Below are 25,195 nucleotides of genomic sequence, written 5' to 3'. Positions count from 1 at the left end.
AGTTGTCTGTGCAGGTCCACGTCTTCGTATAGCCCCTATATAACGGTACCCCCTATATTCGGTATTTTGATGATTACAGCTACATTATAAACAGATTTTTCTTCAAGTTTCGCAATTAAATATTGTAAAAACTTAGGGCAAAAGTTGCCTATGCAGGTCCACGTCGTCGTATAGGCATTCGGTATTTTTAAGATTTTAACAGAATTTTTAACGGATTTTATTTTATTGTAATATATATATATATATATATATATATTTTTTTTTTTTTTTTTTTTTTTTTTTTTTTTTGGAAAATTGCAAAAATTTGTACCAGATGGTGGAATTTGTACCAGCTTTTTTACTTGTTTCTAATTTTTTTCCTACTTATAACACAGGTTGGGGTTATTATATACAGATTGCAATTGTCGTCCGATCCTCACGAAAATTTTCACAAAGGTAGGGTTAGGATCAGAAGGGCTAGTCCTATTGTCTTCAAAGATATTCGCAATATATTTAGGGGTTTAAGTGGATATACATATTACGTCTACCAACAACTAAAAATATTCCTGATTTTGCAGCCGTTATAAAGGTAACAATTACAAATGGACACGAACTCTCGCATGAAGTTAGAGTTTAGGACAATATGTAGAATGGACCACTACTTTTGCGTGAAAAATACCAACATTTCCATTCTACCGAAACGCTGAAAATAACTTACAGGCGAACCTCTGGCTTTTTTTATGCTGATTTCGTTGACGAGTATAACCAAATATCATAGACAAACAAATCAAATAGATGAGTCTAAATTTAGAGATACGGAGGGACCTCTTGCTTTTGGAGATGATCACAAAATATTTAGGGGTTCAAATGACCCAAAAAAAATCCTCATCACACAATTGAAGCCAATCGACACGCCTGAGAAGAACATTAAGAACAGGGAAGAGTTCTAGCATTTTGGATGACCATTGGATGGCGCGTAAATTTCCCTGGCCAAAATGCTAAGCGTAATATCTGGGCAGTATTCCGTGACATAATTTCAAATGCGAAATCTTCTAACATATTGTGGTGTTGAGGGGTATCACATGGTCGGCCCCGCACCACTATAGCCTTTGTTTACTTCTTTATATGTATTGATGTCTCTGCCAAGAATGTTCACAGATAATTTAACATGTTTTTGTAATAAATGAGAAAAGCAGGGTTATCTAAGGTAGTAAAAACAGCCATCCGGTGCAGACCATTATTCCATGTACACCGTCCAACACTACTAGCATTACTAGTAACGACAACCACATACCATTTACATTACTAGTAAGCTAGAAAAATTTTAATACTCCTAAAAACGTACATTTACAAGACCGTACACGTACACTTCAAAACCCGATTCAAAAAAAAAAAAAAAAAAAAAAAAAAAAAACAGAAGAGTTTGCCGACGCAGATGTACTTCCTTAAACGAGCATAGTGTGCCTTCCAACCAAACAGAAACTAGCAAGATAAATGGTTCATCAGATCAGAAGTATCAGGTATGTAGTGAAAAACGATGTTTGGAATCGGAATTGTATACATATATTTTAGTTGTCTTTTTCGATAAACAAATGTTTTGTAGTAATATATTAAAAAAATTTGCAAGACTACTCATATGTTTTCGTACATTCTCTATTGTTTAATTACAATTAGCAATCGCCACTATTAGTGTCACACGCTATAGGTCGACTAGTCCACCCTGTAAAAATGTAAAATTAAAAAACATTTGACTTTTGATTAAAAAAATGTTTACTCATTTTGTCCGGTGTGGCATCTGTGATTATTTAAATGACAGAAATTTTTGAAAGTGCATGTCATGACACGTCCATCAGCCATCCTGAGGGAACCACAGGCCGGCCTATATGCTCCGGTACATCTTCGCATGCAACTCTGGCCATGTACACCCAACAAGGAGAACAAAAGCACAAAAATTGCAATTGATCTTAAAGCAAACATTATTGGCAAATGTAATACTATACAATGGCTTATTTCATCGACTTTGTTTAATCTTATAAGAGTTTTAAATATAAAGGTTTGAGGAAGTATGCAAGTCGTTAAATCAGCTGTTTAAATTATCATTTATTTATGAATCATTCCATTATTTCTTTTTATATCCTTCACCACAATAGAGTCATATTCCGAGTTGATTTGTTATTTTTGTCCTACACAGACGTAATATGTACTCTGTAACAACGATATTCGGGAAAATATATCAAATTAGCTCATAAATACGGTTATCAAATTTTATCGAGATTGGTTCAGATTTGGATATAGCTCCCCTAAATATCTTTTCTCGATTTCAAGTTTATTGTGGAGCAAATGGTTAATATAGGTCCGAATTGAATGGACTTTGGCACATAAGAACGAATTCAGCCTGGACGAAAGTGTATCTACTTTTGTGAAAATCGGTTTAGATATAGCTATAGGTTCCATATATATGTTTCATCCGATTTTTTATTTAAGTTCCTTACACCCCTAAAATCGTCTCCATATCAACGATATTTGGTCCCAGCTATCATTTACAGTATAGAAATACCTCTGTTATATTTAGTTGGTTTAGATTTGGATACCAAATCAACCAAATTCAGACTACTTTCATTTCTAAGCCACTCGTCCGACAGCTTTTAAAATTATTCTAGTGACAGCTCATTATATTGCTCACAAGCGTACAAAAGCATTTTGGTGAGAATTTTCCAGAAAAAAAGTTATTCGTGATGGAATTCAGGCTTGATAGTGTGATTTTTTTTATATTTGGCTAGAAAACCACAAGTGGCTATCGTTAGAGCACTTCAGCATTTAAATGTGAATAAATCTTTTGTGTCTCGCACCATGACTCGTTACCGTGATACTGGTAGCGTAGCCCGACGTCAAGGAAGTGGACGGAAGAAAACAGCAACATCAGCTGAAATGATTCGAAAAGTAAAGAAGCGACTTGATCGAAACCCGCGTCGCAGTGGCCGAAAAAATGGCTCGTGAGCTGAACCTATCGCAATATACCATTCGGCAAATATTGAAAAATGAGCTCGGGGTAAAGCCATCGCCGAATGTGGTGAACTGCCAAATTTGGTTTTCTCCGTTTCCGATGAGAAAACATTCGTTGTCAAGCAGTTTGTAAACAAACAAAATTATCGTGTTTACTTGCCAAAGAGGTCAACTGAAAAAGTGCACCTTCGGTTGGCCACCAGAACTCAAGCGCCGGCCATGGTGATGGTGTGGCCGTCATAACAGTCGATGGTCGCTCTCCGCTCGTATTAATCGATCGTGGCATCAGAATAAACGCCGAATAATAACACGAAAAAATTTGGAGGGTGTATTAAAGCCTTGAGCACGCAAACATTTTGGTCGCAGACCTTGGACATTCCATTTTTTGCTATTTCGGACATTTTTTGCTATTTCATTAAAAAAAATTAAAAAAAAAATGTAAAAATTATGGCATTTGACTTTGTTGCAGTTTTTTTATCTCACCCTGTATAGTCCACTATACGATACGAAATGGACAATATTGTCCCATTCCTTCGGAACCTACTACCACAAGCCAAAATATATTTAAATAATCGAACATTGGCTAAGGGTATACATCTGCCGGCTAAACCGACTGATACTTGTTTCTTATACCCTACAACACTATGTGTTGGGGGTAATATAAGTTTATCGAGCCAAAAATTATGTAACACCTCGAAATATTGGTTTCCCACATAGGAAAGAATATATAGATCATCCTATCTCCCCAAGCTGAGTCGATATGTCTATGTATGTCCCTCCGTCTGTCCATGATAATTTGTAATCACGCTACAAGTCGCAATTATGGCCCGATATGGGCAGAATAGAAGCCTATTTCTTTTGGAGATGGTCGCAAAATATTTAGGTGTTGAAATGGATCAAAAACTAAAAAAATTAAAAATTTGAAGCATAACATAAAAATATTAATTATCTCATTCATAGCCTTGTATTTGCCGTTGAAACGTTTAACGTTTAACGAAGAATGAAATAATGAATAGGAACCTTAAAATGGCGAGCATTTATTTTCAAATGATCTATAACAGGTAATTCCGTTGGTAAATGTGGTTGTTAGTTTTACATATTAAAGGGTTTAAAAATACGCTTAAGTTTAACAAATTAGGACATGAATCAACAATGGAAATGCTCATGTCGTTTAATGACTCATTCAAGTTATAAATCCATGGGCTTTCAATTTCCCGGAAAATTAAAATACAACACTTGAATAAACATGTAAATAAATATTATTAAATATTGCTCGGTGTAGCTTTCTTCTTTATATTTAGTTCATATTTAATTATATTCATGAAAAGTCACCTGTTAAAAAAAGGTCATTCATAAATTGTTTTGTTTTGTCTTTAAACGTATGTATTCCCAATTAATTGTAAAATTTAAAACAATGAATTTATTTTACTTGAAATATTTTAAATTTCGTTTCCGTGTTTAAAACAGCTTTGATTCCTTGTGAAAATTGCTATAAAAGACGGCTAAAACTCCATGTTTTACATCAGTAACCTTATAACCTTCCAATCAAGTAAAGAAAATGCATTTAATCACATTTGTCGTTGTTTTGGTATTGGCTCTCACCCTCTACCCCTACACTGCCGAGGCTCAAAATTGTGCAACCATTTGTCGTGAAACTGGCGGTCCAGTTTGCGGTAGTTTACGTCGTGGCAGACAAGAATTAAAATGTACCTTCAGGAATTTCTGTAGACTTCAGAAACGTCGCTGTGCCACACGAGAAGGTAAGAGAAAATGTGACTAAAACTCATTACAAAATTGTAATATTTAAATATTTTTTTTTCTTATGTTTTAGAATGGAGTGCCTTACTTGGACGTTGTACCCGTGACTCGCTTGAATGTCGCAGAATCGGAGGTCGCTAAATTTTATTTGATGTGAAATATATACAACACGTAATTGACATTGTAATATAACGTTGATATTGAAGTTATTTTTTTTTTAATTTGTGAAACTTTAATAATAATAACTTAATTCATCAAAAGCTATTAATTCAATATTGATTTATTAGAATTACATGACATTTCAATATTACATAATTAATATGAAAGCTATGATGATAAATCAGGGCAGCAAACCGGTTTCAAAGCGAACCGGTGTAGAACCGCTATTTTCGTAAATGAGCCGTAAAACGAATCATTGTCAATAAACTATTCATAAATTCAAATTTTATAGAACACATGGCGTATGAGTGTTCTATACATAGTGTAAATGTTAATCATACGAAATATACAATCTATTTTCGACCAGTCTTTTCCTAATACCTTACTTTACAGTAGGAATACATTATGGGTACAATATCGAAAAAATTTCGATCGAAATTAAATTTTGTATGCGTCTTTTCAAATTGAAATGAAAATATTGATTTCTTTTAACACAAGTTCTAATGTGAAGATGACAGATATCGACCCACCGCCTCTGGTATCTCCTTCACAAAGCGTCAAAATTTTTATACCCTCTACCTTGGAACAGAGGGTATATTAACTTTGTCATTCCGTTTGTAACATCCTTAAATATCCCCATAAAGTATATATATTCATAATCAGCATAAAATTCTAAGTCGATTTAACGATGTCCGTCCGTCTGTCTGTCTGTTGAAATCACGATACAACCCACATTATTTGACGTAGAGCGCCAAAATTTAGCAGAGCAATTTTTATTGTGTCTAGGATGGTTGGTATTGAAAATGACATATATCGGTCCACGTTCTGGTATAGTCCCCATATAGCGGTACCTCCAGATATTGGTATTGATATTTTGATGATTTATGCGACATTTTTTCACGGATTTGTCGGAAAATTGGTATTTGTAGGTCATAATGAGTCCCTGTGCGTGTGGCAAAACATTGCATGTATAGGTCCACGTTTTGGTATAGCCCCCATATAAAGTTGCCTCCCGATATTCGGTATTTTAATTATTTTTGCCACATTTTTTCACGGATTTGTCTAAAAATTGGTATTTGTTGGCCATAATGGATTCCAGCTCCGGTGGCGAAACATTGCATGTATGGGTCCACGTTTTGGTATAGCCCCCATATAACGGTACCTCCCGATATTCGGTATTTTAATGGTTTTTACCACATTCTTTCACTGATTTGTCTTAAAATGGAATTTGTGGGCCGGAATGGATCCTAGTTCGTGTGGCGAAACATTGTATGTATAGGTCCACATTTTGGTATAGTCCCCATATAACGGTACCTCCCAATATTTGGTATTTTGATGATTTTTGACACATTTCTTCACGGATATGTCTAAAAATTGGTAGTTGTGGATCATAATGTGTTCCAGTTCGTGTGGCGAGTCATTGTAATTATAGATCTATGTTTTGGTATAGCCCCCATATAACGGTACATCCCGATATTCGGTAATTTGATGATTTTTGCCACATTTTTTCACGGATTTGTCTGAAAATTGGTATTTGTAAGTCATAATGGGTTCTAGCTCCTTTGGCGAAGCATTGTATGTATAGGTCCATGTTTTGGTATAGCTCCCATATTCACAAATTGGTATTTTTTGGTCATAATGGGTTCTAGCTCCGGTTGCGAAACATTGTAACTACAGGGTGAGATAAAAAACTGCAGCAAAGTAAAACGCCATAATTTTTGCATATTTTTAAATTTAATTGAATGAAAGCAAAAAAATGTCGGAAATAGCATCAAATTTTAGAATAAGTTTAGATTGGTTCGAATTGGTCTCCTTAGACACGAATTATGGCATTCGAACGGCCAATGAAACCGTCACATGCTGCCCGAACTTTGCTCTGCGGTATCTTGGCCCATTCCCGGCGAAACGCTTGCTTGAGGTGATCGACACTTTGGTACTTCTTAGAGCCAACCTTGTTTTCCAAAATATTCCAGATACAATAGTCCAACGGATTGGTGTCCGGAGAATTTGGTGACCATTGTGCGCTGGAAATGAAGAGAGGAAACTCATTTTTAACCATTCTTGGGTGGCGCGTGCTGAGTCCTATTGGAAAGTCTAATGTCTGCGGCAAAAATGTTTGCGTGCCCAAGGCTTTAATACAGCCTCCAGGATATTTTCGCGATTATATTCGGCATTTATTCTGCCACGATCGATTAATACGAGCGGAGAGTGACCATCGGCTGTTATGGCGGCCCACACCATCACAATGACCGATGCTTGAGTTCTGGTGGCCAACCGAAGGTGCACATTTTCAGCTGACCTCCTTGACAAGTAAACACGATCATTTTATTTGTTTACAAACTGCTGGACAACGAAAGTTTTCTCATCGGAAATTCGCCAGTTCACCACTATGGCCAAGCGAAGCAACTCTTTAGCTCTTTTCAGTCTATTTTCTTTCTGTTGCGGTGTTAGTTCTTGCACTTTTTGGAATTTGCCGAATGGAATATTGCGATATGTTCAGCTCACGAGCCATTTTTCGACCACTGCGACGAGGGTTTGGATCAAGTCGCATCTTTACTTTTCGAACCATTTCTGCTGATGTTCCTGTTTTCTTCCGTCCACTTCCATGACGTCGGGTTACGCTACCAGTATCGCGGTAACGAGCGATGGTACGAGGCACATTTTCCATTATTCAAAAACAAAAGAGGATTTGGCCTTTTATCTTTCAAGTAGCTCCCAAAGAAGAAGTCTATTGGGAATATTTTTTCCAGTATCCGGAAACTAGGTTTCGTTGCTTGGGCTTTTAATTGTTTATTTTGAGCCTCATGACTGTATCATTTGATACAGAAAAAAGGTGACTTATGGAATTAACGGTTTTAGATACAAGGACTCCTTGGACCGTGTTAGGTCATTTGAAATCGGTCTATTCTGAAGAATAATATACTGAAAAATTATAAGTTTAAAATATGCTGGAAAATTGACTGCAGCTTTTTATTGGTATATATTACACTTTGGAATATTTATATCAGACTTAGGTCAGATACTAAACGGACAATATTGGCCCACTCCTTCGGAACTAACCTAATAAAGAGACAATCAAAACGCTAGCCAACAAAAAATTGATACTTTTTAATTTGTTTTTTATTTTCGAATATCCGGAATCATTACGAAATGGTATAAATCTGTACGAAATGGTATAATCTTTATACCCTACAACACTATGTGTTGTGTAACCTCGAAATATTGGTTTCCCACATAGGAAAGTACATTTGGATCTTCCTATCTCGCCGAGCTGAGTCGATCTAGCTATGTATGTCCATGTTAATTTGTAATCACTCTATAGGTCGCAATTATGGTCCGATCTTCACGAAATTTAAAATGGAGGTGGGGCTAGAGCCAGAATAGAACCCTATTGCTTTTGGAAATGATCGCATAATATTTAGATTTTAAAAATTTCTCGACTTTTCAGTTGCTCTACAGGTCGCCATTATAGACCAATCGACGTGGAAGTTAGCATGGGGCTAGAGTATAGGGCTGGGCAAGAGCCTTCCAATTTTGATGGTCATCGGGTAATATTTAGTGCGCGAAATAGACCATAACATTTGTGTTAAATAAAAGGCGAAATCACAAATAGACGAACAGGTCAATTCTGTTTTGTAATATTTTTTCAGCTTACAACACAGGTTGAGGTTATTATATAAAGATTGGAAATATCGTCCGATCCTCACGAAAGTTTTCACAAGGATAGGGTTGGGCTCAGAAGAGCTAGGCCTATTGTTTTCAAAAATGTTCGCAATATATTAGTGGTTGAAATGGACCAACAACTAAAAATGTTGCTGATTTTGCAGCACTTCTAAAGGTCATAAATAGAAACCAAAGGACACGAAATCTCGTAGTTAGAGTTGAGGACAGTGGGTAGAATGGACCACTACTTTTGTGCGAAAAAAATGCCAACATTACTTACAGGCGATATCCGAAAAACACAAATTTCGTTGACGAATATAGCCAAATATCGTAGACATAAAAGCCAGTCGACACGCCTGAGAAGAGAGTTAAGGACAGGGAAGAATTCTAGCATTTTGGATGACCATTGGATTATATTTAGCTGTAAAATGGACCACAACAACTAACAGCACGTCGGAGGGCGTAAATATTGAGGAAATATCCCTGGTCATTTCAAAAGCGAAATCTTCAACAATGGATTTGGACATAAGGGGGCTTCTAACATATTGAAGTGTTGTAGGGTATCAAATGGTCGGCTCCGCGCGACTATAGCCTTTGCTTACTTGTTTTTAAATGTAATTTGGTGATTTTTGTTTGTGTTTTCTTCATTTGCGATTCGTAACGTTTCAATTTAAATTCGAGAATTTCCTTAGTAATTCGATACAATTAATTTGAAATTTGAATTATTTAATTTTTAATTACAAATTATAATTTTAAGTTATAAATAGAATTGTAAATACAATAGGACAAATTATAAGTACAAGGAGATACAAGCAAATTATGAAATTATCGATTTTTTGTCTTTGATAATCCTATCTACAATCTTCTGAGCAACATTTTTGTAGAATATTTGAATGTTAAAAAATCTCATTTTTTTATTACCATTTAAGAATGAAACAAACCCCCATTCGTTTAAGTGAGTTACAATGAATACCTCAGTAAGATGTTTCATCTCAAAAGGGAATTTTGCAACCCACATACATTGTTGTGTGAAGTTGTTCAGCACTAATCTTCTTAGTCTTTCAATATCTAAATAAACACCCAACACAGTATATAGTGGTTATTTGTTCGAGATTATAAAACACTTGATCAAATAAATGCAGTACAAAGAACTTGATCGATTATTTTTATTCATTCTTTAATATTTAAAATTCAAATTATTCCGGAAATTTAAAATAAAAATACTTCTTACAAATTGACATTTTGTTGAAATTAAAACAAAACGTATTTATTCTTTTTTTTGGTAGTCACATGTTTGCTACAAGTAATTATTTAATTATTACAACAAAGAATTAATTTTACTTCATACGAATATATAAGAAGCCCAAACGGCCCAATTTTCACATCAGTAATCTGCCAAGCTTCCAATCGTGTTGAAATATGCGTTCCACAACCTTTATAGTTATTTTGGTATTGGCTCTCTCCCTCTACCCCTACACTGCTGAGGCCCAAAACTGTGCCTGTAGTGAGAGGGGTGGCCCTGTTTGTGGTATTTTACGTCGTGGTCGACGAGAAATAAGATGCACCTTTAGGAATCTCTGTAGATTGGTGAGACGTCGCTGTGCCACTCAAGAACGTAAGTCAAAGAGAACGATTTGACGGTGAGATATAACAATTTTGTATTATCTCCTTTCTCCTTTTTAATTTTTAGCATGGAGATCTACACCTGGATCTTGCGCTAGAGAGTCTGTTGAGTGTGGAAGAATTAGTGGCCGCTGATGTTCTGAATTTGATACATTTTTTAACTTAATTACTAATAGCCGACACCACCCTATGCACCCTATGAAAATAGTAATATTTAGCACAGTGGTTCCATATATATGAGAAGCTTCATAAAAAGTATTATTACCAAGAAATTGGAAAATTGGTCCACATTTAGGCATAGCCCCCATATAAAAACAACACCCCCGATTAAAAGAAATTTATTAATTTTAATTTAATTTGTATTAAATGGACTCTAATTAGATTCCTGGTTTTCTTAATGCGTATCATGTACGTCACGTCCTTGAAAAATATGGTAAATATGGGTCCACAATTTGATATAGACTCCATAGAACCCCATTCCCCATTTTAATTTTTAGAAGGGCTTTTACCATCGATTTTGCTGGAATTTAACATTCATATTTGGGATAGGGTAACAAATTATTGTGCTCATTTGTCTTCATAGAACACGTTTTTGATATAGCCCCCCCCCACAACCGTACCCCCAAATTTCAGAGATTGTTTCAGCAGATTTTTATGCATTTTTGGTTTTAGGTACAGTATATACCTTCTGGCAAACAATTGTCAAAACAATTCCATTTTTTGACGTACCACCCATATAAAGGTACATTCACCGTATTATAAAGTTTTAAGTTACATGTTAGAACACGCGTAGAAACCATAAATGCAGATATATGCATCTGAAATCAGCGTTTTTCGTCATCTACATACATTTTTCAGCATTATGGAAAAATGTTAAGAGAACAGATGAAGCTGAAATGTTGGCATTTTGTATTGGGGTTCCTGTTGGTAGTAGGTTCGAAAGAAAGAGGTGGTTTTAGAAATATATATTTAGCTGGAAAACCACAAGTGGCTATCGTTAGAGCATTCTAGCATTTAAATGTGAATAAATGTTTTGTGTCTAGTACCGTTATGCAGGGTTGTCCATATTCGACGGACCCATCTGGCAACGCCATAACTTTTGACAGAGATGTCACATCGCTTAATGACATACCGCGTTTGAAGCGTCAGTCCATGAACCAATACACGCCACGCGAGCGCTCTGAAATAGTCAATTGTGAAAACTCAACGTGCTTTTAAAACATTAAAAAATGTGAGAAGTGCGCCTTCTAAGACCACCATTAAGCGTTTATACGAAAAATTTTCGACTGGTAAGGCCGTACGAGCCAGTGTTGAGAGGTCCCCAAGAACATCCCAAAAACGCCGTTCTCAGCAGTTGGGCATGGCTCGGTCCACTTTACAACGGATTATTCGCATTGATTTGCATTTGTTCCCGTACAAAATTCAATTGACGCAAAGAATGTTGCCTGCGGACAAGCCTCGTCGATTGGAATGGGCCCAAAGGGCCCAAAAGTCCGTCGAATATGGGCAACCCTGTTCATGTGCATGTGAAAAGTGCTAAATATACAAATAGTACTTGAAATCTTAAATTTGGTATTAGGGTCGCTGTACATTGTAGCCTGGACATATGGAACCTTTTTTTGGAAAATGTGTACCATAATTGTACTAAAAGTAATAAGTGGTAAAACATTGGGTCTTTGGTGAAGGGATAGACTTGGAATCCCAGAATTTGATATTGAGGTATCTCTCTTGGTATCTGATGTGGTTTTGGAAATATGAACTACAATTATACGAAAATTACTAAATTGTACTTAATTTGAAATTCTTCAGATGAATGTCGGAAATAACATCAAATTTTAGAATAAGTTTACATTTGTTCGAATTGGTCACCTTTGGCACGAACTATGGTCTTCAAACGGCAAATGAAGCCGTCCCACGCTGCCCGAATGTTGCTCTCTGGTATTTTGGTCCATTCCCGTCGAAGCGCTTGCTTGAGGTAATCGACACTTTGATATTTTTTAGTACCTATCATGCTTTTCAAAATACATCCGACACAATAGTCCAACGGATTGGTATCCAGAGATTTTGGTGACCATTGTGCGCTGGAAATGCAGCGAGGAACCTCAACCTCAACTAAGCATTCTTGGGTGTCGCGTGCTGAATGCGATGGTGCTGAGTCCTGTTGGAATGTCCAAGGTCTGCGGCCAAAATGTTTGCGTGCCCAAGGCTTTAATACACAATCCAGAATATTTTCGCGATAATATCAATTAATACGAGCAGAGAGCGACCATCGGCTGTTATGGCGGCCCACATCATCACCATGTACAGCGCTTGAGTTCTGGTGGCCAACTGAAGGTGCACATTTTGAGCTGACCTCTTTGGCAAGTAAACACGTTAATTTTTTTTGTTTACAAACTGCTGGACAAATAATGTTTTTTGCTCATCGGAGAAATCCAAATTCAGCAGTCCACCACTTTCGGCCAATCGCTTTAGCTCTTTTGAGTTGAATTACTTAACAAAGTTTTAAATTATAATTGCTTCGTTCGGTTGAAATTCTGGTTTCTTTCTTTATTTACATGGTACATTTTTCACATATTTAAAATTTTTCAATCTCCAGCTAATTGGCACCGCGTCTCGGACAATTCTCCCAATTTTGAGCACAGCGTCCAGGTACGGGTATCCAATCTAATTAAAGGCATATGTATCACAAAATATTATTATACTTGTCCGAAATTACTTACTTCTTCTGGTATTGCAGCTATGCTTTCTTGATCTGCACTCGTTGGCAAATGTACATGTAACTGTTCTACCCTGTATACGGGCGGTACTACAGACCGGTCCACCAGATTCCTCGCAAAGGAATTCGCAATTTTGAGCGGTAACCGTGTATGGTGATAAACACAGCGCCAATGCAAGGAGAACAACAGAATTTATGAGATGCATCTTTTCTCTCGAGAAGTTAACTGAGGTAGATGTCAGATGTTTTGGGTTCTTTTTATAGTTCACACGAGCAGATATTTTTTTGTTTGATCAAAACAATAGTGAAGTCACATCCGCTGTCTTCTTATGGAAATACACAAAGGGTTATTTTTTCCATAGAACAATAACTTTTGAATCCATATTTGCTCCAATGTATATACCAGTATTGTTACAGATATTTCTTTATGGAAAATCAATTAAACAATTTCATTATTGACATAGTTTCATTGTGACATTACCGGATAAATGCCATGAAACCATAAAGGTTTCGGTTAGCTTCTACCAAATCAGCTCCCACAAAGACCGCAACTTTGAAATTTTAAATAAAACACAGATATTTAAAGAAATCCCAAAGCTTTATTGAAATCGTCAACATTTATTGATAAAAATATTGCAACGTGCCAGATTTGGACTAAATCGACTACTTCCTTTACTTTATGTGAGATATGTGTAAATTTTTGGAAAATGTGGAATTTTTATACCCTCCACTATGAGGGGTATATTAACATTGTCATTCCGTTTGTAACTCCTCAAAATTCTCATGTCAGGCCTAATAAAGTATGTATTCTTGATCAGCGTAAAATTCTAAGTCGATGTAGCCATGTCCATCTGTCTGTCTGTCCGTCTGTCCGTTGCAATCACGCTATCTTTCGAACAAATTGAGATAAACAGAAAAAAACAGACAGAAAATTGTCTATGCAGGTCTAGGTCTTCGTATAGCCCCATATATCAGTACCTCCCTATATTCGGTATTTTGACGGTATTTTAGGTACAATACTTACCGAAATTGTTTGAGATGTCGTTTTTGAAGTTCGTAATGGATGCTTCAGCCTGCGACAGAAAATTGTCTATGCAGGTCCAGGTCTTCGTATAGCTACGATATAACGGTACCTCTCCATATACGGTATTTTCATGATTTTAGCTACATTATTCACCGTTTATTTCAAGTTTCGAATTTGAATATGGTAATGGCTTATGACAAATATAACGGCTAGATTCGGTATTTTTAAAATTTTAAAAGAATTTTTAACGGTTTTGATTTTTTAAAAATTTCCAAATTCGTTGTAAATGGTGGAGGGTATTCAACATCAACAATTGAATGAAAGCTAATAAAAGTCGGAAAAAACATCAAATTTTATAAAAAGTTTAGATTTGTTCGAATTGGTCACTTTGGACCCGAATTATGGTCAATGAAACCGTTATACGTTGCCCGAATGTTGCTCTGCGGTATTTTTGCCATTTTCGGCGAAACGCTTGCTTGAGACGATCAATATTTTATTATTTTTTAGTTCCCACTTTGTTTTCTAAAATACTACAGACACAATAGTCCAACGGATTGGTATCCGGAGATTTTGGTGGCCATTGTGCGCTGGAAATGAAGCTAGGAACCTCATTTTGTAACCATTCTTCGGCGCGTGCTGAGCCCTTTTGGAACGTCCAAGGTCTGTGACCAGAATGTTTGCGTGCATTTTGGAAATGAAGCGGGGAACCTGATTTTGTAACCATTCTTGGGTGGCGCATGCTGATCGCTATGGTGCTGAGTCCTGTTGGAATGTCCTAAAAGTAGCTACAATGTTTGCGTGCCCAAGGCTTTAATACACCCTCCAGAATATATTCGCGATAATATTCGGCATTTATTCTGGTGCCATGGTCGATTAATACGAGCGTAGAGCGACCATCGGCTATTATCTGATAATCCCTTCACTTTCTGTACAGTAAATTATTTCCTTTGAAAATATTGACATTTTGTGTGGGAGGTACTAGAAGAAGTGGATATTGCCCTTCGTAGATCGATCTAGGTTTGATAATAATATTACGATGTACCAAGTTTGGATCAAATCGGATACTCCCTTCGTGAGTATCGTTAGAGACAGACGAACGGACGGACGGACGGACATCATTAGATCGACTCCGCTTTTTCGATGAGGCACGTTTTGGCCGTATCAAATGATATATACCCTCTGTAGCCATATGGCTGAGGGTATAATGAGTGTATGTATGGAACAAGATATCGTGCAGATGGCCTTTGCTGGTACACACGTAATCTTTTACTGAAATGTTCAATAACCGTTTTCCACAAATGCTGCGGTATTTCAATTTACTCTTTTAAGGTTTGAGTCCTCATCGGCTAACCGCGTAAACCATAAACTTAAAAAAAACCCAACGGAAAAAATTTAAAGTTTTTTATTTCTCTGTCTGTGTGGCATGTAACGTCGTTTTGTTAAAAGCATATACTCTCCACATTCATTTTTTCAATTCTGGCCAAGAAAAAACTGGTTATCATTTCACGATACCGAACACCTGCTTGACCTGCTTCATTTTCATAAGAAAAGGTGAAATGATTTCTCCAGCAAAAAAATTACACCACACAGTGACACGTTGAGGATGCAATTAGTTTTCGAGAATTTTCCTCACGACAAATGCGACAACTCTGGCTATTGACGAAGCCATCAATTAGAAATGAGCCTTGCCACTGAGGATTATTCTAAGGGCAAAATCAGCATTTTCATTTTTTATGTTTTCTGGCTGGTGCCTAGGCAGTGTCCGATTTGGTCCAAACTTGGTACATCGTAGTATTATTATGAAACTTATATCGAATTCGTAGATGGGCAAAATCGGTCCACTTCTTCTGGTACCTCTACCACAAAATGTCAAAAAATATTTTACTGCATTGAAAGAAAAGGATAATCAGATTTTGCTCCAACTTTGCAAATTTTAATATTTGCTTCAGTTCTCGGTCAGGTCCAAAAATGGACAATATCGGTCCACTCGAAGCGACTACTCACTCTAATGTTTGGCTCAGCTACGTAAATAACGAGAATTGTCGATTTTGGAGTGAAGATCAGGCAAAAACATTACAAAAACTACCAATGCATCCCAAAAAGTCACTGTTTGCTGCTGGTGGCATCATTGGACCGTACATCTTCAAAAATGCTACGAATCGTAAAGTAACTTTTAGCGTCACCAAGCTATCGCGGGATGATATCCAACTTTATTTTACCCAAAATGCATGACACGGCGTCACATGGCACACATCACCCGTAACAAAATACCTCAATAAGTTCGAGTTCGGAGAAAATGTTATTTTACGTTCGGGACCGATCAATTGGTCGCACGATTTCACATATTTTTGTTGGGCTATGTAAAAACCCATGTCTAGTTTACTTTAATTATGGCATTGGAACAGAAATATTGGAAAGAATATGATAAAATTGGACTAAGAGGATGGACCATTTGAAGCGCACATTTGCCTGATATATGAACATTGACTTATATGGACCATACAATCATTTTAGGTAAAAATTTTTTTTAATTATGCTGATCATCGTTTATTTGCATTGAATATTTTTCACATATTTTTGTAATTTCAATCTCCACCTAATTGGCACCGCGTTCCAGACATTGTTCCCAGTTTACAGCACAGGGCCCAGGTACGGGTGTCCAAGCTAAATTAAAGGCATACGTCTCACAAAATGTTATTTTACTTTTCCAAAATTACTTACGTCTCCTGACACTACAGCTATATTTTCTTAATCTGCACTCGTTGGCAAATGTACACGTAACTGTTCGTCCCATGAAATAAGAGCTACCACAAACCGGTCCACCAGATTCCTCACAAAGTGTGCCACAATTTTGAGCGTTAACTGTGTATGATGATAAATATAGCGCCAATGCAAGGAGTACTACTGAAGTTATGAGATGCATCTTTTCTCTCGAGAAGTTAACTGAGGTAGTTGACCGAAGTTTTGAGTTCTTTTTATAGTTCAGATAGTAGTCGATATATTTGTTTGTGAATTCATATCCTCTCTTTTGTTAAGGAAATACACAAAGAAATAATGTGATGATTTTTACAATTCGTTATTATATTTCCCAGAAAACAATAGCCTTTGAATCGATGTCTGCTCCAATGTATAGTATTGTTATAGGGACTTCTTTATGGAAACTCAATTGAATAATTTCATTATTGACAAGGTTTAATTACGAGGAATGCACCACACTACCGAATCAATCCAAAAGCATCGGATTCTATAGATGTTTTGATGTATGCACAATCCCCCATATATCGATACCCCCGATATTCGGTATTTTAATGATTGTAGTCGACATTTACTATGGAATTGTCTGAAAGTCGACACAAGAAGTTCTTTCTAAGCGCTTTTAGTAAAGGGAAATTTTTCAGCGGAGTTGTTTCGAATTTCGTACTTAGAGTCGTAATAGGTATAGTGGATCTAAGTTTAATAAAAAACCAGTAAAGAAAGTCCTAAAGTCGGGCGGGCCGACTTTATGATACCCTACACCATTTTGCTAATTTAGTAGAGCTCCACATAACAATTAAAAGTTTTTATGGGAGAATTCAATCATACACGCTATGATTATAATTATTATTTAAAGTTCAAATAACTAAATATGCCGAAGCATTTGTATCTTTTAAATTCGGACTTGTATTGCCCATTTGGCGCAAAATTAATTTGAAATCAGATAAAGATATATATGGGAGCTATATCCAAATCTGAGCCGATCTCGATAAAATTTGGCAAAGATATTTCTAAGCTGTATTTGATATATTTACCTGAATATCGTTGTTACGGAGTGCATATTACGGCTGTGGGTAACAAATGTAACAAATCGGATGAACAATATATATGGGAGCTATAGCTATATCTGAACCGATCTTTACCAAATTTGACATACTAGCTTCTAGACTCAATTCGGTCGTAAGTGCCAAATTCTATTCCATTTGGGCAAATAGTAGATGTTTGATGTACAATAAAAGGTAAATCGGACGAAGTTATATATGAGAGCTATATCCAAATCTGAACCGATTTCGATCAAATTTGGTATACGTATTTTCAGGCCTAATTTGGTTGTATGTGCAAAATTCCATAGTATTCGGGCTGATATTACACGTTTGGTGCACAATAAAAGGCAAATCGGACGAAGATATATATGGGAGCTATATCTAAAATTTTACCGATTATCTCCTATTTCAAAGGGGTTCGTCCTTGGGCCAAACAAATGTTGTTTGGAAAATTTCATCTCAATCGGATAATAAATGCGACCTGAATTTTGTTCACAAGAATACATGGACAGACGGACTAACATTCATAAATCAACTCAGAAAGTGATTCTATGGAGATCCTCAAAATTCCTTGCTTCCTTCTCCTCATATCTTGCTTCCTTCTCCATCTTACAAAAAAATGCACAAAGACATAATACCCTTACCATCATGTAGGGTATAAATACGACTGTCCACAAAACTTGCACCCGATAGAATACTCCTTCTAGAGTTATCGGCCACACCAGCCAGAAACATGGATAGCCGGTCGGCCGATCTGACATCACTGATTGACTCGAAATGGTACTGATCCCTTTATGTCAAAGAAACTCAAACTGTTGACCCTTTATGCGGGGAGGTTCCGAAGCAGTTGGCCAATGTTGACCAATTCGTATCTGACCTAAGACTGATAAAAATATTAAAACGTGCCAGATTTGAGCTATGTCGACTACTTCCTATACTTTATATGAGGTATGCGCAATTTTTGGAAAATGTGGAAATATGCGTGAGGTAACAGATATAGCGGATTGAAGTGTTCCATTTTCATACTTCATCTAATATAAATAAAAATATTGGTATGTACAAAATTTTAAGGAAATCGAATATACATAACTGTTGGAAAATGTGAGCCTTTGTTTGTGAGGTACAATACGGTTGGCAGTTATCTATTATCTTGACAACAGATTTTGCGTTAAAAAAAATATTTGGATGTGTGAAATTTGAAGAGATTTGGATGCTTATTTTGGGTTTTCTTGTTTTTCAAAAATTTGAACCAGAAAGAGTTCGCCGGTATATCTCATTTTCACACCAGATCTTTTGTAAGTAAAAATAATGGCATGTGTGTGAAGTTTGCTTATTTTGGATTTTATGATTGTTTTGGTTATTCAAAACTTTGACCCTTTGTGGGGGAGGTACCAGAAGTAGTGGATCGATATATCCCATCTTCACAGCAGATCTTGTGTTAGTAGATATAATAGAATGTGTGTAATTTGAAGAGAATCGGATGCTTATTTTGGAGTTTATGATTGTTTTAGTTATTCAAAACTTTGGCTCTTTATGGGGGAGGTAACAGAATGAATGGTCCGATCTCTACCATCTTTATATCACATCTTGTGTTTAAAGAAATATTGAGATGTGCCAAGTCTGAATGCAATCGGATGTTAATTTCGTGTTTTATAAGCTTCATGAATATTCAAAATCTTAACCCTTTGGGGGGGATATACCACTCTTGTTAATTAGGGTTAATTAAAGTATTGTGATGTATGTAATTTGAAGACAATCGGACATTTATGTCACATTTTATAAGAGTTATATACATTCAAAATTTTGGCCCTCTGTGGGGGAGGTACTTGATGGAGGGGACCCATATTGTCAATTTTCGCCCAAGGTTGCAAAGTTGAAGCAAAATAGGATTATTCATTTTTTTTCTGTGCAGTAAATTATTTTCTTTGAAAATATTGACATTTTGTGCGGGAGGTACCAGAAGGAGTGGACCGATATTGCCCATCTCCGAATTCGATCTAAGTTTGACAATAATATTACGATGTACCAAGTTAGAACCAAATCGGATACTCCATTCGGGAGTTATCGTGCGCACGAGCCAGACGGATTTGGTCCAAAGAGATCTAGGGTCTAAATGGGATATCATATAGTGGGCCCTCCCTAAAAATTTGGCTTTTGTTGGCATGTTTTCAAAATCACCATGATATTGATACCCATATATCATTTACATTTGGGTTATCAGAATTCTTTGTTTATTTCAAAATTAGATATATTTTAAATAATTTGTAATTTCAATCATCCTAGCAAAATTAACTAGATTCTCGGGTACAACGTCCAGGCTCGGATGTCCAAGCTGAAATAAAAAAATCACATTTTACAAAATATGCATTATAACCTACATTTGTTGGCAAATGTACAGGTATATGTTCTGCCCATAAGCTGAGTGGTGCCACAAACCGTTCCGCCTGTTTCCCTGCATAGATTCGAACAATTCTGTGGCTTAGTCGGAAATGATGATAAAGTGATTGCCAATGCAACAAGTAGTATAAACGTTATGAGGTTCATACTTTTTTTTTTATCTAAAACTATTGAGATTCCAAAAACTAGTTAGTTTTTTTTTCGCTCTTTTAAAGTTTGGAAAGGTAGAAACACATGTTGTTGCCTCAAACAATTGTGCATTTGCATAAAACTTTATTTTTGTAAAGAAAGCGAACAAAACGCCCTTTGTAATAATACAAAAAGATTTCCTTTACAATTCAATTGCGATTAAAGCCACCTTCCAGACATTTCCTTATTGAAAACTCAATTGTCTCATGTCTTTATTGATATGGTTTGATCGTTAATGTAGGAAATTTCCGCTCGGATACATTGCGTAATACAATAAGATGGAAAGTATATATTTTTTTTTGGCCGTTCGCGTCTTTGTATGGTTTGGGTTTGTTTAAATATGGAGAATTGTTGATGAATCAAGAATATATGTTATTTATGGTTTTTATACCCTACAACACTATGAGTTGAGGGTATTATAAGTTTGATTGGGCCAACGATTATGTAACACCTAAAAATTTTTGACCACGGCATAGGAAACTATATATGGATCTTGCTATCTCACCGAGCTGAATCGATCCGTCCGTCCGTCTGTCCATATTAATTTTTAACCACGCTACATGTCGCAATTATGGCCCGATCCTCACGAAATTGAATTTGAAGGTGGGGTTAGAGCCAGAGTGGAACCGTATTGTTTTTGATGATGATCACACAATATTTAGGGGTTGAAATGGACCACAAACAGAAAACTTTCCTGATTTTGCAGTAGTTCTATAGGCCACAATAATGAACCAATCGACGAAAATTTGCGTGCAGTTAGAGTTCATGGCTGGGCAGAAGCTAACCAATTTGGATGGTAATCGGACAATATTTAGCGGGTAAAAAAAAATCTTTTTTGTAAGAAAATTCGAAAATTTCCATTAAACCGCGAATATTTTTAATCCTGGCAAAATTACAAGTACATTAAAAGGTCACTTCTAACAATTACAGTGATGCCAATAGCCAAGATATCGGATACGTATCAAAATAGGTATAATGTATAGGGTGAGATGAAAAAACAGCAACAAAGTCAAACGCCACAATTTTTATTTTTTTTTTAAATTTTATTGAATGAAAGCAAAAAATGTCGGAAATAGCATCAAATTTTAGAATAAGTTTAGATTTGATCGAATTGGTCACCCTTGGCACGAATTATGGCCTTCAAACGGCCAATGCTCTGCGGTATTTTGGCCCATACCTGGCGAAGCGCTTGCTTGAGGTGATCGACATTTTGGTATTTTTTAGTGCCAACCTTGCTTTCCAAAATAGTCCAACGGATTGGTATGCGGAGATTTTGGTGGCCATTGTGCGCTGGAAATGAAGCGAGGAACCTCATTTTGTAACCATTCTTGGGTGGTGCGTGCTGAGCCCTGTTGGAATTTCCAAGGTCTGCGGCCAAAATGTTCGCATGCCCAAGGCTTTAATTCACCCTCAAGAATGTTTTCGCGATACTATTCGGCATTTACTCTGATGGTACGGTCGATTAAAACGAGCGGAGAGCGACAATCGGCTATTATGGCGGCCCACACCATCACCATGACCGGCGCTTGAGTTCTGGTGGCCAACCGAAGGTTTACATTTTCAGCTGACCTCTTTGGCAAGTTAATACGATTATTTTGTTTGTTTACAAACTGCTGGACAACGAATGTTTTCTCATCGGAGAAAACCAAATTCGGCAGTTCACCACTTTCCGGCAAGCGAAGCAAATCTTTAGCTCTTTTGGGTCTATTGTCTTTCTGTTGCGGTGTAAGTTCTTGCACTTTTTGGAATTTCAATAGCTTTACCCCGAGCTCATTTTTCAATATTTGCCGAATGGAATATTATTGCGATATGTTCAGCTCACGAGCCATTTCCGGCCACTGCGACGAGGGTTTCGATCAAGTAGCTTCTTTACTTTTCGAATCATTTCTGCTGATGTTGCTGTTTTCTTTCGTCCACTTCCTTGACATCGGGCTACGCTACCAGTATCACGGTAACGAGCGATGGTATGAGACACAAAAGATTTATTCACATTTATATGCTGGAGTGCCTTAACGAAAGCCTCTTGTGGTTTTCCAGCCAAATATAAAGAAACCACACTATCACGTTTGAGTTCCATCACGAATAACTTTTTTTTTGGAAAATTCTCACCAAAATGCTTTTGTATGCTTGTAAACAATTGAATGAGCTGTCACTGGAATAATTTTTACAGCTGTCGGACGAGTGGCTTAGAAATTACTGTATTCTGAAGTTGGTTGCAGTTTTTTCATCTCACCCTGTATGTTACATCATATTTTGTATTTTACTCCCTCACACCCGTTAAATACTCTCCACAACAACGATTTGGGCGACTGTTATGGCGGCCCACACCATCACCATGGCCGGCGCTTGAGTTCTGGTGGCCAACCGAAGGTGCACATTTTCAGCTGACCTCTTTGGCAAGTTAACACGAATGTTTTCTCATCGGAGAAACCCAAATTCGACAGTTCACTACTTTTGTCCAATAATATAATGATTTAGACATATCACCCATTCGAATATTAACCAATACTAAATTATATTAATATCGTGTTAGGCTCGATATATATTTATCCTTGAAATTGGTTCTCATTCATTCAATTAAGACTTTTAAAAAAAAATTGGTGCAATCATGACGAAACATTGATTTCCTTAATTACTTTACAGTAATCCGAGACACTATGGCAACTTCCTGCCATGACTGTTCTCCAACCTGTGGAATAAATTATGCTCACTTTAAGTCCACATAAAAAGCTACACAAAGTCTTACGTTCATTCTTTCTTCGACACAAGCGACTTTTCAATTTACACACATTTCCAAAAGTGCATTTGACACCCCATCTTGGTTTTATCATTTCGGCACAAATCGGTTGAAATAATCCCGGACACTGGGGACACTTGCCGCCATAAGTTGTTGGAAAGTGTTTTAATGGAAATATAAATAAAAGTAATAAAATCTTTGCTAATGACATGTTGGGGAGCTGTTCTGGTACTGATTTGAAATATTTTGAAAAGGTATGAGTGAGGTGTTCAGTTTTTGTTATACACGATTGCAGAAGACATAGAAGAAACACAGTTTGATCATGTTAGTCACTACCAGCTGTGTTTGAAAACCAGACATGAGAATTTACCAACTTTGTAGATGATGCCAGTTTCTTTTAGTTTTCATATTTTAATACCCTCCACCATACATAGTATGGAGGGAATATTAAGTTCGTCATTCCGTTTGTAACTCATCGAAATAAGAATTTTAGATCCAACAAAGAATATATATTCTTGATCGGCGTAAAATTCTAAGACGATACAGCCCTGTCCGTCCGTCCGTCTGTTGTAATCACGCTAGAGCCAATATGAGCTATATCGGTCCACAATATCGTGTAGCCCCCATAAAACGGTAACCCCGATATTCGACGATTATTTTGATGATTTTAGCCACATTTTCCAATGGAATTGGACTTCCTTCTGAGTACTTTACCTCCTGAAAGAGAATATGTCCATATATGTCTACGTTTTAGAATAGCACCCATATAATTTTACCCCGAGATATTCGGGATTTTTAGGATTTTTGCGACATTATTCACCTGAATTGCGTTAAATTTCGTATTTGAAGTTCGTAATGGGTACCAAACTTTGACGTAAAATTGTCTATGAAGGTTTACGTCTTAGTATAGCCGGAATTGTTGCGAATATCGTATTTGAATATGACAAAAAATTACTTATCCAGCAACACGTCTTCGTATAACCCCGATTAAAGGTTTTCGTTTAAGCGTTGTTTTCGAAGGATTTTTTTAAATGTTCCTTCCGGCTGGCCCGAACTTAGCTGCTTTTTTACTTTTAATTGTTTCTGGTAATACCCCCACAAAAGGTCAAAATTTTCAGAAAATATATTTTCTGCACAGAAAGAGGAACGATAATCCTATTTTGCAAATCCTAATATTTGCGTCTGTGCTATGTCAGGTGCGAAAATGGATAATATCGGTGCACTCCATCAAGTACCTCCCCCACAAAGGGTCAACATGAATAATAATATTTAACCGATTATGGAATAATAATATTTAACCGAATAATAATAATAATATTTAACCGATTATGGAATACATCGATCCACTCCTTCTGATACCTCCCCCACAAAGGGTCGAAATGTCGAATATTCATTAAGCTCAAAAAACGCGAAATTAACATCCGATTCCATTCAGACTTGACACGTCTGAGTATTTCTATCAACACAGGATCTGTTATAAAGAAGGTAGAGATCGACCTATTCCTTCTGGTACCTTTCCACATAGGATTCAATATTTTGAAAAACAAAACGCTAAGGAAGAATGCCAAATAAGTATCCAACTCTCTTCAGATTTCACACATACAATCATTTTTGTTAACACAAGATCTGTTGTGAAGTTGAAATATATCTTCGAACCCCTTCTGGTACCTCACTCGAATTATACTTTTTTACTTGTTTTTTGAAATTTTGACCTTTTGTGGAGAAGGTAGCAGAAGGAGTGGACCGATATTGCCCACATCCGAACTAGATCTAAATTTGTTAATAATATTACGATGTACCAAGGTTGGACCAACTCAGATACTCCCTTCGAGAGTTTGGTCCAAAGAGATCTGGGGTTTAAAACCCTTATTTCGATGAGGTAGGTTTTGGCCGTATCAAATGATACATACCCTCTCCTTTAGTATATTTTGCACACCCCTGTTATAAATTAAACAGAACAAAGTATAGCTTAGCTAGGGGAACGTCAAATCAGTTTTGATATTTTGAAAGAGATTGTTTTATTTTCAAGATAAAACTGTTGATTGATTATTGTTAGTTAAAGATTAACGAGTGAAATCTCTTTTCAGCTTTTAAATTGTTGAAGTTTTATTAACGACCCGAAATATATCGGCATTGGTGAGCATTTCGCC

General features: G+C 36.5%; 3 protein-coding genes across 3 annotated transcripts; 2 read left to right on the top strand and 1 right to left on the bottom strand.

The window, feature by feature from the left end:
* Positions 1–4,446: 4,446 nt before the first annotated feature.
* On the top strand, positions 4,447–5,008 carry LOC131803699 (vasotab-TY3-like). Its single transcript, XM_059125245.1, has 2 exons — positions 4,447–4,742; positions 4,814–5,008. Exons 1-2 carry the CDS (start codon positions 4,541–4,543, stop codon positions 4,879–4,881), a joined length of 270 nt encoding a protein of 89 aa, XP_058981228.1. The 5' UTR covers positions 4,447–4,540; the 3' UTR covers positions 4,882–5,008.
* A 4,947-nt stretch (positions 5,009–9,955) lies between these two features.
* LOC101887706 (uncharacterized) lies at positions 9,956–10,320 on the top strand. The gene is made up of 2 exons (XM_005190936.4): positions 9,956–10,177; positions 10,253–10,320. Exons 1-2 carry the CDS (start codon positions 9,982–9,984, stop codon positions 10,318–10,320), a joined length of 264 nt encoding a protein of 87 aa, XP_005190993.1. The 5' UTR covers positions 9,956–9,981.
* A 2,449-nt stretch (positions 10,321–12,769) lies between these two features.
* On the bottom strand, positions 12,770–13,310 carry LOC131803685 (uncharacterized). Its single transcript, XM_059125199.1, has 2 exons — positions 12,906–13,310; positions 12,770–12,849 (listed from the first exon to the last, which is right to left on the bottom strand). Exons 1-2 carry the CDS (start codon positions 13,105–13,107, stop codon positions 12,782–12,784), a joined length of 270 nt encoding a protein of 89 aa, XP_058981182.1. The 5' UTR covers positions 13,108–13,310; the 3' UTR covers positions 12,770–12,781.
* Between the last annotated feature and the right edge of the window lie 11,885 nt (positions 13,311–25,195).

Source organism: Musca domestica, unplaced genomic scaffold, assembly GCF_030504385.1.
Source record: "Musca domestica strain aabys unplaced genomic scaffold, Musca_domestica.polishedcontigs.V.1.1 1, whole genome shotgun sequence".
In the NCBI taxonomy this organism is placed as follows: domain Eukaryota; kingdom Metazoa; phylum Arthropoda; class Insecta; order Diptera; family Muscidae; genus Musca; species Musca domestica.
Note: the sequence above shows the minus strand (reverse complement) of the source record. Positions and strands in the feature narration are given on the sequence as shown.